At 35.1% G+C, this 16,051-nt stretch overlaps 1 protein-coding gene and 1 pseudogene across 8 annotated transcripts in view; one reads left to right on the top strand and one right to left on the bottom strand.

Moving 5' to 3' along the window:
* Fife (regulating synaptic membrane exocytosis protein fife) overlaps window positions 1–16,051 on the top strand; it is a 164,736-nt gene that overhangs the window by 86,124 nt on the left and 62,561 nt on the right. For all 7 annotated transcript variants that reach the window (XR_013257272.1, XM_077408267.1, XM_077408270.1 and 4 more), the window contains one exon: window positions 4,414–4,589. Coding sequence is in view for 6 of the 7 variants with exons in the window: in XM_077408267.1 (XP_077264393.1) it covers window positions 4,414–4,589 (176 nt within the window). In the remaining variant the exon portion in view is untranslated. The remainder of the gene's footprint in view (window positions 1–4,413; window positions 4,590–16,051) is intronic.
* LOC143898859 (uncharacterized) lies at window positions 9,769–12,783 on the bottom strand (annotated as a pseudogene). The gene is made up of 3 exons (XR_013257313.1): window positions 12,000–12,783; window positions 10,074–10,803; window positions 9,769–9,962 (listed from the first exon to the last, which is right to left on the bottom strand). The product of XR_013257313.1 is annotated as an uncharacterized LOC143898859 (transcript).

Raw genomic sequence — 16,051 nt, 5'->3', positions numbered from 1 at the left:
TGCGTTCAACGCAAGATTTCGTCAAATTGACGGTTTCATATTTGAAAGGTCCGATTGTTCGCGGCCGAAATCGCTTCTTGTCGATACCAGGAATTCGCATGATTGAACGCGGTTGTAGAAGAACTATCAATGCAAGATGAAAGAAGATCTATATATTTTATTCTCTGATACGGTGATTCCGTCCTTAGGTATAACCATTGCTATTAATAACGGACTTTTTGATGAAAAATTTTCAATCAATTTTTTCATGAAAACTGATAAAAGTAACCTAGTTCTAGAATTATTTGGTATTAAAAATAGCATTTTTATGTATTTTAAGTCTTTTAAAGTGTTTTAACCAAGAAAAATTTTGCATTAAGTAACAAAAATGAAAGATAAATTCAGTTAAAGAATTGTTAATGCATAGTTGTTAATCAGGTTTATAAAAATCTACATCAGTTTTCAATTTAAAAATAATATAGAATATGTAATACGGTTTTCCATATGCAGGCTGCAATAAAGAAAAGAAACTTGAAATTGTGTGTGTATGTGTGTGTGTGAGACTCCCTTTTTATAACTACATTCAGTCGTATTCTGAAGCGAAACGATGGCTGGAAGTATAATACTACAAAAGAGAGAGACGGTTCAAAATGCAATTACGAATGTCCCGAAAACGATAAGAATAAAAGAAGAGCTTACAAGACGTGAGACAATAAAATAGAAACAATAGGAAGTCTTTTAATGTCGCTATCGGTCCTTTACGTCATACTATATCGTAATACTATAAAAAATCGTAAACTATTATAAAAGAAAATAGATAAAACATAGAGATAGCGCCAATAATTCCTCACCACGTATAGCTACTCATCACTCCTTTTCACTTCCTCACGGGACAATTCAATAATCGCGTGCCGCGATCGCGGAGTTATCTCGGAGGATACGGAAACGCTTTTGAGAGGACGAGACTCGTTAAAAGTTGCACGGCTCGTTTGAGATTTATCTCGTTCGCCTTGGCTTGGCGTTACAACGTTTTCTTCTTCGTTTTTATCTTTCTATTTTTTTCGGGTCTTCCAACTTCCAACATTGCGCATAAAAATGCGAGATAAGCCCGGCGCTGCAGCGGGACGCACCGCTGCTACCTCAGCCGTCGGCGGAATTGCAAGTTTCAATTTGCGAGAGAAGGATAGAAGATGGCAGCGAGGCAGTTGCATCAACGTCATGCACGCCACGATATATCGTTTGTTTATAATGCAGCGCAGCCGCGGGGCTTCCAGACAATAGTTTGTAACCGGCTCGCAACCGACTTATGAATTTCTATTTATTCTGCGAAGCGGCGCGGTAACTTTTCCGGGTTAAAAGTAGAGCGATGGGAGACACGATGGAAACAAGACGCAATGCCTACATTCCTTCGATTCATGCTTGAAGATGTCTCTTGTATAGTTCTTGTGCTATGCTATAGTCGAAAGAGACGTCTCGAACTTTTATATAACTTAGTTCTTTAGAAAAGCAAGAATGGCACGGTCACGTTTTCTTGATAACGTGGACTCGAGGAAAATTCCGTCGAAAACGTACGTCGCCAAATCTCCACGATACAAATAGATCGCCCAATACAACTTCTCAGTTTTCAATAAATTTTAACAAAGATTTCGTATTTCTCAACATTGGTATACTACTTTATAATTTAAAAAGAGCTTTGAAAGCTATACCAAAAGTGTACATGTAGTTTTAATTATAAAATATTATCAAAGAAATATTTCGTGCTTTTTAAAGAACGGCGTGCTGGACACGCTTCGTATTTCTAATACTTTATATAAATACAAATTCTATACTTGAACTTTAACCTTACATTTCTTTCTCTGCCAGAAATGATTAGTCAATTCGATATCGATATGCGTCGATAAATAGCCAATGTCGAATACTGGTTGGAAAATATCTTTGTCTCTCATCTTCAATTTCATTTAATTATTTTTACATAATATACATAATTTTAAGCAATTGCGAATATTTCTGTAAAATTTCTATTATCTTTCGGCTAACTCTATACAAATCAAATCGAATCAACGCAAAGTCGGAAACAATATATACACACGTATATGATATACATATGTATAATATTCGATATAGAATTGGCCGAAAGACATAGAAATTATATAAAAAGATTCGTAATTACTCAATTAAATAAAAACAATTACGATAAAGTCGAAGACAAGAATATCAACCAGTACTCGGTATATCGATCATTCATCGACCCATCAACGTCGAATTGACGTCGATTTAACTAATCATTTCTGACCGAGTTATTTATTCTTTAGTTAGTCTGCAGCAAAACTTTCTCTCTCTTGTCGTAACTATCGCTTGAATTTTTCCTTTACACGGAAAACTTTTGCACGATTATGTCGACAGCTTTCAACACATTGTACGCTAAAGCTCATATAGACATCGAACTACTCGGTTAGTGCACCAGGCTGTTTCGACACTTTTCCCTTGGCATATATACAGCAAAGACCATATTCTTAAATATATACTGAACAAATCAAAGTCTCTTCAAAAAGTCTATATCTTTATAAAACAAAATTTCTTAGATCAATTTCTAAAAAACTATTTCCAACCATTTTCAATTTCAAACTATTTTTAAAAAACCTGATAATATCAAACATTCGATTAATATATATGTAACATGTGTATATTGTCAGAGCGTGAAAAAAAATATTATTCTGGTTATAAAAATGTTTTGAAGAAATTATTATTATTCTTAAAAGAACCTTGAAAGTACTGAAGAGACCAGTTTTTAGATATAGCAGTTTGATTTTGAATTTTATATATCATATAAAAATCGCGTAGATACTGTTTCAGGCTAAAAATTAGATTTGCATATTTAGCGCTAAATATTTCCAAACTCGCCACAAAGCCATAGATTTTGTTTCTTGTGCGGGATGAGATGGTGGTTACGGCAGTTAGGACTACTTTATGAAGCTCAAGCGTAAGCTTCCTTATAGCCTTTATGGTGCAGAATTAGGACGGTAATTTGTGTCCGTGGCATCACACCAACACGGGCGAGTAAATTTATCGCGTGCCCGAGAATGCTCATCGTGCGGAAGTTTAACACAATTGCGACTACGTTTGAAAGTCTCGTTACAAAGTGAAAAAAAAAACAACTTCGTTTTCGTTAGGTAAAAACGTCAGTATAGAGTAACTATATATATTTTTCACTGCATGTTCTCTTCACTCGCTTTTTCCATTGTAAAAAAAATTTAATTTAGCAGTTAACTGTTTTGTGTTGAAAGTTAGAGGCTTCATTTGATAAATGAAAGCCCGCAAAATTACACATGTACAAAGTACATATTTTTTTTTATTGCGCTTGCAATAGTTTCTTTTTCTTCAAAATTATAATTTAAGTAATAGGTATTATAAATACCGAAATGTTTAAAATTGATTATTAAATAATTGCAATAATGTGTGACTTAAATCAATTTCTAAATTTGATATATTTATAAGTAATACAGATGATATTATTTAATAGCGTTGAAATTTAGGACTGTTAAAAGTTAATTTTAGAATCAATATAGTCAACATACCTATATGTATATACTGATATTTACCAAGTAAAACAATATTTCTCGGCGGTTATTATCGCAACTTTAACCGAGAAAGCCGAATGTCGATATTGGACGTAACATTTTTCGAGCTTCGCCCCGAGCGCTGGCAAAATTATTAAGCTTGTCTTGGCTATTCCGAGATAGTTTCGCAATAATAAAACTTGTTTCAATGTGGGCAGTCAATATCAATCTTGCGGCTTAACCCGTGAGGATCCGAATCCGCCTAATCCGCATAATGGATATAATCGGTCGCTTAAAATCGGCTTACGTCCATGCTCGTGGCAATGAGAGCTTTAGCGGTTTTCGAAACGATTTTTAAGGCATCAATCAAGTAATGTGCTACTTATTTTGTTTACTGGCGGATAATTAAGGCGGATCAATAAAAAACTTCAAAGTGGAAAGCTATACTAAGAATTTTGTACGATACATACTCGAAGTTTGTAAATCAAATAAGTTTGATTGCGGTAATGTCTGGCAATAATCTGGCAAGTAAATGCCTTATATAGCCTAATTACCCTAAGCTGTCTTATGTCCATATCTATCAATGTAGATTAACTTTAATCTCGATTTAGCTGATTTTTTATCTTTTTCTAGTTTTAAGAATTAAAAAGAGATAATAAGTAAGTTGCGATTGAAGTTCTACATTGGTAAAAATGGACACATTAGCCATTATTTCTATTAATTTCAATAATATAAATTTCAATTAACTTAAAAATATCTTTGAATTCCTCTTTTAGAATATAAAAAAATATCTTTCTTAAGGTATAAAAAGATTTATTAAAATTATTTTTAAAAAGCTTTCACTAATATAACATAGATCTTTTATGTGTTATTTTAGACCCGACATAAACGCGATAAGAGCGTTAACTTCGGCTCAACCAGGAGCGGCAAAAGGTGCCCCTGCGGTAGCTGTTAGCAGGGTTGCAGCTGAAGAACGTGAATTGCCTAGGCAGGGAAGTCTGGTCGACGGGGAAGGCATCAAGATCGTTATTCATGATGTCGACAGTGATCTTGGTAAGCCTTATTTTTGTGTTAATTCTTATCTCTGATGGTATTACTACCTTTTTTTCATTGATTATCTATTGTCTCCTAATATTTTTCTACATCCTTCGCTGGGAAAATAGTTTGCCATAAATCCGTAATACTGCCAAAATGACATTTTTACATGTTCGTGTACAGTGATTATCTGTCCTTCGCGTTCCACGTAGAAATAGTTTTCTTTTTTTATATTACTCTTAGATTATGCAATAATGAAAAATATACGTAAGAGATACTTAACGCTTATGTAATTACTATCGAGTGATTTTATGTCTTTGAGGAAGCCGGGTATCCGTAAACCGCAAGAATTCTGCTATGAATGCGTTAGTATTATGCACGAAAAAAGAAATTACAAGATAGAAAAGTGCGTTTGATCGATCGAGCTATTGGGCTTGTTCCGGGCGGTGATTCAATTCCGCGGATAACATCGGTTTCAGTTAACCCAGAGAAGTTTTCGTCGTGTCAGTGATGAAATCCTGTAAATTAGGAATCGGAAATTTAATTTCGTAGGTTGCCGCGGATCCACACTCTTTCATAAGCCCAAAGTTCAAATAGCGATTAATTTGCTACGGGAAATAATGAAACGGTCCGCGTCTTTGTATAGAGTAACGCGACATTCGTGTTAATTATTGCGCGATATCCAATTTCAGCATCACGATCGGAAATCGGCACAATTCGTGCGCGACTTGCTCTTAACAGAATCATTCTTCCGCACAGAAATGGCATTACAATACGTAACTAAGATCGATGATATGCACGCGTCGATATGGGAGAATCTCCTTCGCCACTTTATAGATGAACACATCAGAGATCATTTTCACAAAAGTAATATATTCCCACAACGAGATAAAATATATCATATTTCTCGTATTAATAATTAATATTTTTTATGTACTTAAGTAAATCTTCGGCGGAATTTTAAATCTGTCATGAAAAAATGTTTTTTTTTCGCAATGTACAACTGGTGATAAAATCCTTTGTTGTTCATTTATGCAGTTTAAAAATTTTTAAGGACAAACGAACAGCTTTGTTGCATAATGTATACCATTAAAATTTAAAATGCATGCATATGGCAAAGGACTCTTATTTGAAACAGTTCGCGACCTACAAATCATTTGAGTTTGAGAGACAAACATTCCCTTCTTTTCTTTTTAAATATGTATAATCGAGTGCACGAAGCGAGAGCGTGAGACCACAATTTAGTCTGGTTCTATTGTGAATTTGATGTTTCTTTTATTATTTAAGAAAGCCACTGCCGTAGTTCTTGTTTCGAGATAGCATTTTCCTTATGTGAATTACCGAGCTAGGAACATTTAAATTAAAAAAAAAGCGCGCTTTATATTCTAATTTTAGTAATATAGTAAGTTCGTTCCAAGCTTATTATATTACTGCAGAAAAGAAGCGTATTTCCAAACGCGTTCCTTTAATCAAACATCTTCTCTGCTACAGTTCTTGGACATAATTATTAAACATAATTATAACAGAAAAAGTTTAATTATCCCATCTTTCAAACACGAATATGTTATTCAATGAGGTATTATGCAATATTATTTAGAAGTCTTTTGATTTAAATTTATAATGTTAAACGTTTTACGAAAGTAAAAGTTAAATAATAATTGTAATTTTATGTTTAAATACTTGATAATGACGAACGTGCAGCATAATTTTTAAATGTTTATGCAACGAGATCTGCATAGATAATTTTTGCGACAGCTGAATGATTTTATCATCATTAGACGAGAGGATAACTTAATTCGGTCACCGCGATGCACTATCTTTTTATTATAGCTGACCTAATTTTTTAAATCTTTTCTATAAAAGCACCCATTTTTCCATCATATTTAATTAAAATCATCTTTTGAAGTAGATTCAAATATTGATTCAATAAACTGGTTAAGTCCTTGGTATATACATTAATTTCATGAAATATATATATATATATATATATATATATATATATCTTCTGAGAAAATTGTTCATTGTGTATAATATTTATAATAATTTTCAAATGTGTGTATATGTGTGTTTCCCTTCTCACGCATATATATATACCTATATAAGTCTGAAAGTATGTTCCGGGACTTTTATTTTTGATATCGGTATATTCCGGGACATTTGGCAGTTTCCAGGACTGTCCTGGAAAAAATTGATGTCCTACGGCAATTTTCGGGACAGTTTTTTGAATCTGATTACATATATGTATATGCGTTATATTCCAGGACTGTACATTTCAAAAAACGTAAACAGTCCCGGAACATACCTCTGGACCAACATATATATATATATATATATATATATATATATATACACCTACATATATAATAAAAATCCTCAAGAAATATTAAAAGTGTAATAACTTATCTATAACACTCAAATATTATTTAACATCTGCAAAGTTTTGAGGCCATTTTACAATCATTATTTGACGACACGAAATAACACGGGAAATAAAAGGAATTATATTTCATACCGCGGTACCATCATTTCATATCACGATTATAAGGAATTGACGGCCGACAACGAACGCCTTGAAAGGGCGCAAGAAGCACTTGGATCGTTTCCAACGCTTACGGTTTGCCGAAGATATTATTGCAAGACCACTCGACGCGTATTTTCCTCTTCACCGTGCGGGTCACCGAGTTACGGCTGCAAAAACGGACCGTTTCATTTTTCTCGCCCGGCAGGCAACTCGCCCGCGTTAGGTCCGCGCGCAATATCGATTGCAGTCGCGGCAGTTATCGCGATCTGACACGCCATGCAAGAGCTACGTGGGAATCGCGATCTGTGTCCACGTGTTCATTAACGGCTTGTCGATCGGAAGGCAGATTACGCCATCGTCTATCCCGCCGATAAACTGCGATGCAACAAACTGCGCATGGAGCGAGATGAAGCGAGAAACGTGAGAGGGTAGAAAGAGAGAGAGGGAGAGGGAGAAAGAGAAAAGGAAGGAAGAAGAGAGAGAGAGAGAGAGAGAGAGAGAGAGAGAGAGAGAGAGGAAAAGAGCAGAGAGCGAAGCAGAGGTGCGAAGATAACATGTACCTTTCATGCTAAAGTGATTGTATGTAATTTTACTATGTACAAGCTCGCCGCTGCAATGGCGGATAACGCAGTTTGCACGTAGTCGTTTGTTGAAATCGTTAGTGGGTCACGTAATTGATTTATGTCTCTTGAGGAGAAACAGGGTCTCTTAATTATGCGATATCTTGTGAATTAAAGGGAATTCACAAGGACGCGTGATAAAAGTATGTATAAATGTGAATACGAAAGAATTCGAATTCCTGATTATTTAGTATTTTTTAACATAGAATAAAAACATTTCATAATTTAATTGGGAAATTTGCTTTCCAAAACGGTTTAAAATTTAGATTGCATTGTGGTCGAGTTTATTGTATGTTTTCGTCACGTTTCGGATCGTTGTGCGAGATTGATATATTAATCATATATAAAAATGCTGGCTAAATATTAGAAAACTACTAAATATCATATTAATTAAGCAACGAATTCTTGCTTCTTACCCTAGCAAAACTTCGCTGTGAGATTTTCTAACCTTAAAAAATTATAGTCTCGCATTCTACTTATTTAATATATATGGCAGTTAAAAAATTTATTCACTAACAACAAATATACCGTGATAATCCAGCGCGCGAAAAAGTGAAAAGCGCAACGGAAAGATAATTGAACATTTTCCATGCTAAATAATCACATGACATTCAAGCTCGTTGCAACCAAGCTACTAATGAAATTCGCGTAGAATTGCGTGTTGTACGACGTTTTTCATTTAAAGTTGGACCGACTTGGAAAGTGCATGCAATTAAACAATCTGTTTACGCGTATTGCAATTACGTTAGAAAATTCCTTAATCGTCGTTTTCGTGTGTATAAATATAAAGAATAATAATTAAAACTTACAGACATTTAAGGAAAATTTAATTGTAACACGCGCAAAAAGATTGTTCAATTATCTACACATTTTATAAATTTTATATTCTCGTCAAGGAACAATAAAATATGATCTAGTACATCATTACTATACAACAACTGTGCTATTTATCATCATTATCACAACTACTGCAGTCTATTTTTCTTAACTGCAGTCTTCGTACTGATGTCTCCTTTAAAGTTAGATGTCAGGCAACAAAATCTCGGTAGCGAGAGATTCTCGCACAAAAATGTTTGTCGATGTACCTGCTGGAATCAAATATTTCAAGATAGTTATCTCGTTGTCGCTTAGAATACAATAAAATATTAATTATAAAGCCCTTTATTTAAGTGTCGTAAAAGCGATTTGATATCGCGCAAGCTGCGAGCGTTTGTCTTATTCTTCACGTTAAATAATTTGTCATCACTTTGTTATTGCTTTATGCATACAGCTCAAAATACGATGTCGTAACTGTCTTTTAGTTACGTTTTTGTTAAAACGTAAAACTATTGTGAATTATGTTATTAACACATTTCAAAGAATACCTGTAACCAATTTCTTCTTTTGACATTTGCGATACATGAAATATGCTGCCACTATCAGACCTATAACTAATAATATAGCGAGAATCACGAAAGGCCAAACTATTACGGTAACATTACTCAAGGCGTTTGAACGAGACATCGCGTAACAAGGAAAATCTGCAAAATAAAAAGCAATAGAGATAAAACTAACAAATTTAAATGTCTTTTATGATAGACAGAATTATCTAAAAAATCACATTTCTCCTTAACATTATAGTTTCGCATTATATTTATCAGTGTGTATTTTTCTTTACAAGCAAACTTTTTGAAGCTAGTTTCTAGATTTATGTTTCTATATAGATGTTTGTTTTTATAAAATAAATTAGAAGTATTTTTAATCAATTTATAAAAACAGACTCTGATGTTTTGCAAGTATAAATATTTGGTATAATTTCTGACAATTATTTAGAAAAGTTTATGTAACACACTCCATGTCCAACCCCTTTTATCGATATATTGTCATCGATATTATAAACAATCTATATAACTAACAACAAACACAAAAGTTATTCTAAAAGAAATTGAAAATAATTCTTTCCTAAACTGTTAAAATTCTTTGACAATTTGAAAGCGATTACGCAATAATCGAAAAGAGTTTAAAAGAACATTGATTATAAACTTTCATGCATAATTACAAAAACTTATGTCGTAACTGAAAAAAGATCTAATTTATTTCTAAGTTGCAAATACCTCTGTATTAAGAAAACAGCTGACAGTCAAATTGCGTTCATAATTTTGCATCACATAGCACACTGTATTGTTGTTCAAAAAATTGTCGCATTGATAACAATGCGGTGCACCTTCGTAAGCTCGCCTGATTTCGCTATTTGCAAAATGAAGCAAGACTCTGCAACGATATTTACGAATTATAAGATTCGTCTAGTCAGTTATTGAATGGCGGGCGCTCTTTGCGAGGCCATGCACGAACGGGAAATCGGCGGGTCAGTATAGTATTCACCTCTTCTTGGCTTCATTGTAAGCCATCGTTATGACGCACTTGGCCGGTTGATCGCAATCCTCTCCCGTCCATCCGGAGTGGCAACTGCATCTGGACTCGTGGCGCGATCGTGGCTCTTGGTCGCGATCGTCCAGATCGATCCAAATGACACTGGTACAGTCGCCGTGTCCGCTGCAGTTGCGAGCACACCTATTATAGAGATGCACTCCGGTCTCGAGTGATGATCGTTGTTCGATATGAAACCATAGTCACAAATGCACTCATTCGGGGCGACGCAACGGCCATTCTGGCAGCCCCTTTCGCAAATCGGCTTGCAGACGCTTGGTTCATCGTTCTCTCGATTGCTATATGCAGCGCGTAGCCGTCGCGACACACGCAGCGATTCGGCGCTGTGCACATACCGTCTAAGCACCCTCGATCGCAGATGGGTATGCAAGCACCGGCCGTGTCCCTCCTGTAACCATCGTTGCAAACGCAAATGCCGGACTCGTCACACGTCCTACTCCGCACGAGAGAGCGTTGCAAGGATGCCACGAGGGGTCTTGGAAGAGTGTTGAAAAGTGTTTCATTCGACAGTACCGAAAGCGGTGTCTCATGATCTTGTTTAGAGGTTTATCATCTTCCGGCCACTCCGCGGGATAGTGCGATCCGGATCGCAGGTGCATACGTTTGGCGCGGTGCACTTGCCATTCCAGCAGATGAAATCGCAAACCGGTTGGCAGATCTCAGACTAGTTGTTTGACAGTCGATAATCAAATGAGTTAAAATGAAAAATTTTTTATTAGTTGTAATTTAAAAAATCATTTAAAAATAACACACTCCTCCAAATCAAACGACTACTTCGAATCGATAAAATACGATATAATTTGATTGTGCAATCTTTCCGTCATATGTATTACTTGGATATTAGGTACTGATACCGTAGGTTTATTCTCAACGATGAAAAAAGTTTGTTTCAAATACGCGATAATTCGGCAACGGAAACACAAGCTCAATTTTTAAAAGGAATTTTCAGGCTTTCAGAATAAGGTCTCAAGTCTCAAGTAAAGTTAATAAAAATTTTTTTTTTAACTTTGTGCGTAATTTCGGAGTTAAAGTTTAAAGACACATTAATCCTGTCGAGCACTGTTTTTAAGGATTATTTAGGTAATAATCATGACTTATGTTAAATGTATATGTTTGTCATAATTTAATTAAAACATCTTTTTACTAATAATAATAAAAAAATGTTTATAAAAAATTATGATTTTGTTATGATTAACTCTCGGTTGTCACCCGGGGTCAATATGTGACTCCAAATAATAATTTTTTTTATTAAAAAAACATCTTAAGAGTACTATTCAAAAAACATTGAAAAATAAAAGTTATGATTTTTTTTCAAAATTTACGTTTTTAAGAATTTTTTGAACACGATGCCATTCAAAAAATTAATTTTTTATAATGAGAATACATTCTACAATGTTTAAACTTTATTCTAGAATTTTTTGCGATCCACTTGAACTGTTAGTTTTTGATGAACAGCAGCTGCTTAAAAATTGATTGGGTCAAATTGATCCTGTGCCGTGTGACAAACGTGTTTGAAAAAAAGAGACGTGACAACAAAAAATTAAGAAAAAACTTTTTAGAAGATTAAAACCTTCCTTTCGCGCGGTGAGTGGCTCTTAGATATTTTGTCGAAAGTTCTGGCGATAATGAATATTAATAATAACATTTATATCTTATTGTGCAGATATACTTGCCAATTCGGGAAACGGTATTTTCGAAAATTTTTCATACAGCTCTGTTATAATTGACTGTGCGTGTGAGCGATACCCTTCGAAGCAAGTGCATTCATTGGGCGATGTACATTCTCCGTTGGGTCCACAAGGTATCGTGCAGATCGATTTGCTTTGAGTCGAGTTAGATAAAACGACAGATGTATTGGACAGTTTGATTTTCATGTAAGCATGTTGCGGGCACGACGCATATGCCGCTACCGCACATATCATTTTCGCAGATCGGCTCACATATATGTTTGGAGTTGTTACTTTGTCTGTAACCTTCATTGCAGCTGCATGTTTGCGGCGCCACGCACGTGCCCATTTTGCAAGGCTCGCTGCAGTCCGGTTCGCAAACGGTTGCGTTCGCGTGTTTGTAACCGGGTTTGCATAGGCACCAGTTTATTTCCGGCACTATGCGCACTTCCCAAAAACGCACGGCTCGTCGCAAATGGCGTTGCAGATAAATGAATCGTCCTCGTCCTTCTCGTAGCCGTCCGCGCACATGCAGACGTTAGGAGCGATACAAAGACCGTTCTTGCACTCAGGATCGCAAATGGGCTCGCACATGAACTTAAAGACGTGGCCGAATCTCTTGTGTTTCCTGTAATTATTGGGACGACACGTGCACACGTTCGGCTCAGTGCAGTATCCGTGATTCTCCTCGCATTGCGCGGGGCAAACGGGTCGGCAGGTGAATCCGTCCGAGTCCAACCAATAGCCCTCGTTGCAAATGCAAACCCCAGGATCGACACAGGTACCGTTGACGCAATCGTTTGTGCACGCCGACACGCACGAGTCGTTGCTCGACATGCGGTATCCTGTGTTGCAGATGCACACGTCCGGCTCCTTGCAAGTACCATTTTGGCACGATTGCGGGCAACGCGGTACGCACATTGCACCGGATTGCACGTAGCCTTCGCAACATGTCAACTCCGTATGAAACTGTAATACTCGCGCGTAATTGGCAAATTAGCCGATTATAGTTGTAGCATAAGCAAACAAGAGATTGATAATTCGTTTGCAAAATAAAAATGAAACGAAAAGATTGCTAATTTATACGAAAATTGTTTTCTCTCTTATTTCTTCTTTATTTCTTTATCGAATATCATCGCGTTACTTTTTTTTTTATCAGCTTGATTACCTCTTTCATCAACTTAAAAGGTGCCCCAGGCATAGCATGTTCTGGTTTATATCTATATGTTTCCGTATAATTGTGAACTAATCGTGATACGTTTCGACTGTAATAAAATTAGCAAAATTAATATAAACGCGTAATTTGCAAGGTATTTCGAAAAAATTACCTTAGAAATTGATACGTGATATGTAAATAGAGTATAATAATAAATATAAACCACCTGACCTTTCTTTGCACCTTATTGAATTATTGAATGTCTCTACAGCGTCGTCTTTCTTCAGTTCCAACTGGAACGACGAAGGGTCGTCAACAAGTAAAATTGCGTTCACTTTTAAAAATAGTATCTTGATAGCCAAAACAGCGATCAGTCTATTAAGTAACCCCATGATTTGTCGCCTCTATTATGAAATCGTGTTCACTCCGTGATGTTTATAAACCGACTGTGAAAGTGCTTCCTTCCCATGTATCATCGCTCGTTTATCTCTTGCTTCGCGTGTGTATAACACACCAATACATATAATATGTTATTCTTTTGAAGCATCAGGATATGCTATATTATCAAGCTGGGATCGGGGTCCCACGACGCGGAGAGGCTTGACCTTGGCAAATTACACTAAATCATCCCGAGCCATGGCGTCGTAGGACCGGGATAGGTTGCTAATGCTCGCGACTCGCGATTCGTGGCTCGTCGTTCCGCGTTTGAGAGTCGATAAATAGAGAAATCTTCTTTAGGATATGAAATTTTTATTTCCTTTCATTGTAATTTAAACTTCGTTAAATGATCTGCTTCGTGGACTATTTCTATCGTTCTCATGATTGTAAAATTTCTATTGCTCTCTGACATTTTGGGTTAAATATTATCGGAGTCAAACTTATTGAGCCATTGACCACACACCGATAGCGTGTCGTTGATCCGCTCGATTCGTCAAACTTGCGTAGGCTTGTCGAAAAATATATGTTATATGCGTCTAAGCAAACGTGATTCAAATTATGATGGCAGAATAAGAATAGGACTCTCGATAATTAAAGTGGAGTAAAAATGAGCAATGAAAGAATAACGCGATTGTTGTTGTGTAAGTAGTCACAAATATTTAGTTACAATTATAACTATATATATATTAAAACGTAAAACGGAGATCCGGGTCTGGTAAACACGCGCTTTGAGCCATTTTTAGCGGTGTCTAATGATAAATAAAAGTTTTTAACGTTTGTTAAGTCAGCACTTCATAGCGTGGTCAAAAAGTCATGTGGATAAAAAAGTTGACATTAAAATTTATTACTTGATGATCTGTAATCAGGATAAACCTGACACATAAAAATTAAAAATTGAAAATACAAAACAATTAAAAAAAACTCACCAAATAATCTCGAGAACGTTAAGATTAAAAATGAAGCTGTGGAGATGAAATCCATAAAAACCAAAAACGTGATTTAATTGTTAACTCGTATGTTAACTCATGGAGAGTGGTTAAATGAGAAAACCTTTAATTTTTAGAAGCACGCACAAGAAAGAAGAATTATTGTGGAACTTGAAGCATTCTTTCTCATAAAGACATAAGAATGCTATAAGCGATTCTTGGAAAAAAATGGAAACAATATTAAATGTTTTAATTAAATAATTAAAAAAGAAAAGAGATGTATTATTGCTGCACAGACCACGATCTTTTCTCGTTGGCTATCCATTTCAAACTGATGAGCTGAAGACTACAAGCCTATATGAGTCTAAACTAGACGAGCTAAACGCGCCATGGGACCTTTGCGGCTTGTTATAGTTCGTTGCTTGCTAATTCGTGAGCCGATTTGTTGACAGGCATAAGTAAGACACGTGTCGTGACGGACCACATGCCGTGGGACCCCAGTTTAAAAGTAACTTAAAGCCTGCATATGTATAATTCGTAGCATAAAGTTTATTTTAAAGTCTATCACTCGTGTTGCGACAAGTTCACCCGAAGCATTAACAGAAACATTTATTTTAGAAATTACTATTTATTCGAAAATAGGTGCAATTATATGCGAAAGAATTTAATGTCCGTTTGCTATATTAAACAATAGCTTTTGGATGACGATAATGATAATATTTAACCCAAAATATCAAAAAACAATAGAAGTTTTATAGTCATGAGAACGATAAGTAGTCCACGAAGCAGATTATTTGACGAAGTGTCAATTATTTAAATTACAATAGAAGGAAATTATATCTTAAGGGAATTCTCTACAACACACAGCTTGATAATGTTTCGTATAATATAAATTTTTATTTATTTATATGCTTTGTATAGAAATCATGTTTCTTATAGCTCAGAATATAATTTGGAAACAGAAATATAAACTGTAAACTTATTAATTTCTGATTTGTGCATGTATTTTTTAATACATACACATAAAAGCTATATAATTTAAAAAATATATGACCAATTTTTTAAATATTAATTTTTTATGCATTTGTGTTAGTCCGAATAAATTAGATTTTATTATATTATACCTAACGCGATAATTATATTATACCTTTTGATAAAATTAAGTAAACGAAGATAATGTATAGATATATATTTTTCTATTTCATTCTGTACATACAGAGAGATATACAGAATAATCTTAAATAGATTCTTAAGTAGAAAATAAATATAAATTAAAAACTTTCTACACAACAATTATTTATAATTAATTAATTAAAAAATGGAAACCGATGAAAACGATCTTTCAAAATCAACATAACATATAAGCAAACAAATATTTATGATCGTGCTACAAATATCTTCGTTTATAAATTTTTGAAAAAGAACAATGATATGATTTGTGTGATCAGTTTTGTGAATCACTGTATACAATGTAACAAATATTACTTTCTTCTCACTGCTTCTGTCCTTTCAACAAATCTATCTATGTTTCACACATTTAAAAACTTATCGCTTTCACTTCGTCACATCGATAGGTTTCATCTCGAATTTGCTCGCGGATCATCAACTTTCCGAAGCGATTGTCGTGATATGTCGGGCTTGAACGTGTAGAAGGGATGTAATCGCGGGTTGTGCCAAAATCGCCTTTACGCTACATCGAGCAGAAATCGCCGGGGCGCATTATAA

This window comes from Temnothorax americanus, unplaced genomic scaffold (assembly GCF_048541705.1).
Source record: "Temnothorax americanus isolate GAGA-0224 unplaced genomic scaffold, ASM4854170v1 Scaffold24, whole genome shotgun sequence".
NCBI lineage: Eukaryota > Metazoa > Arthropoda > Insecta > Hymenoptera > Formicidae > Temnothorax > Temnothorax americanus.
Note: the sequence above shows the minus strand (reverse complement) of the source record. Positions and strands in the feature narration are given on the sequence as shown.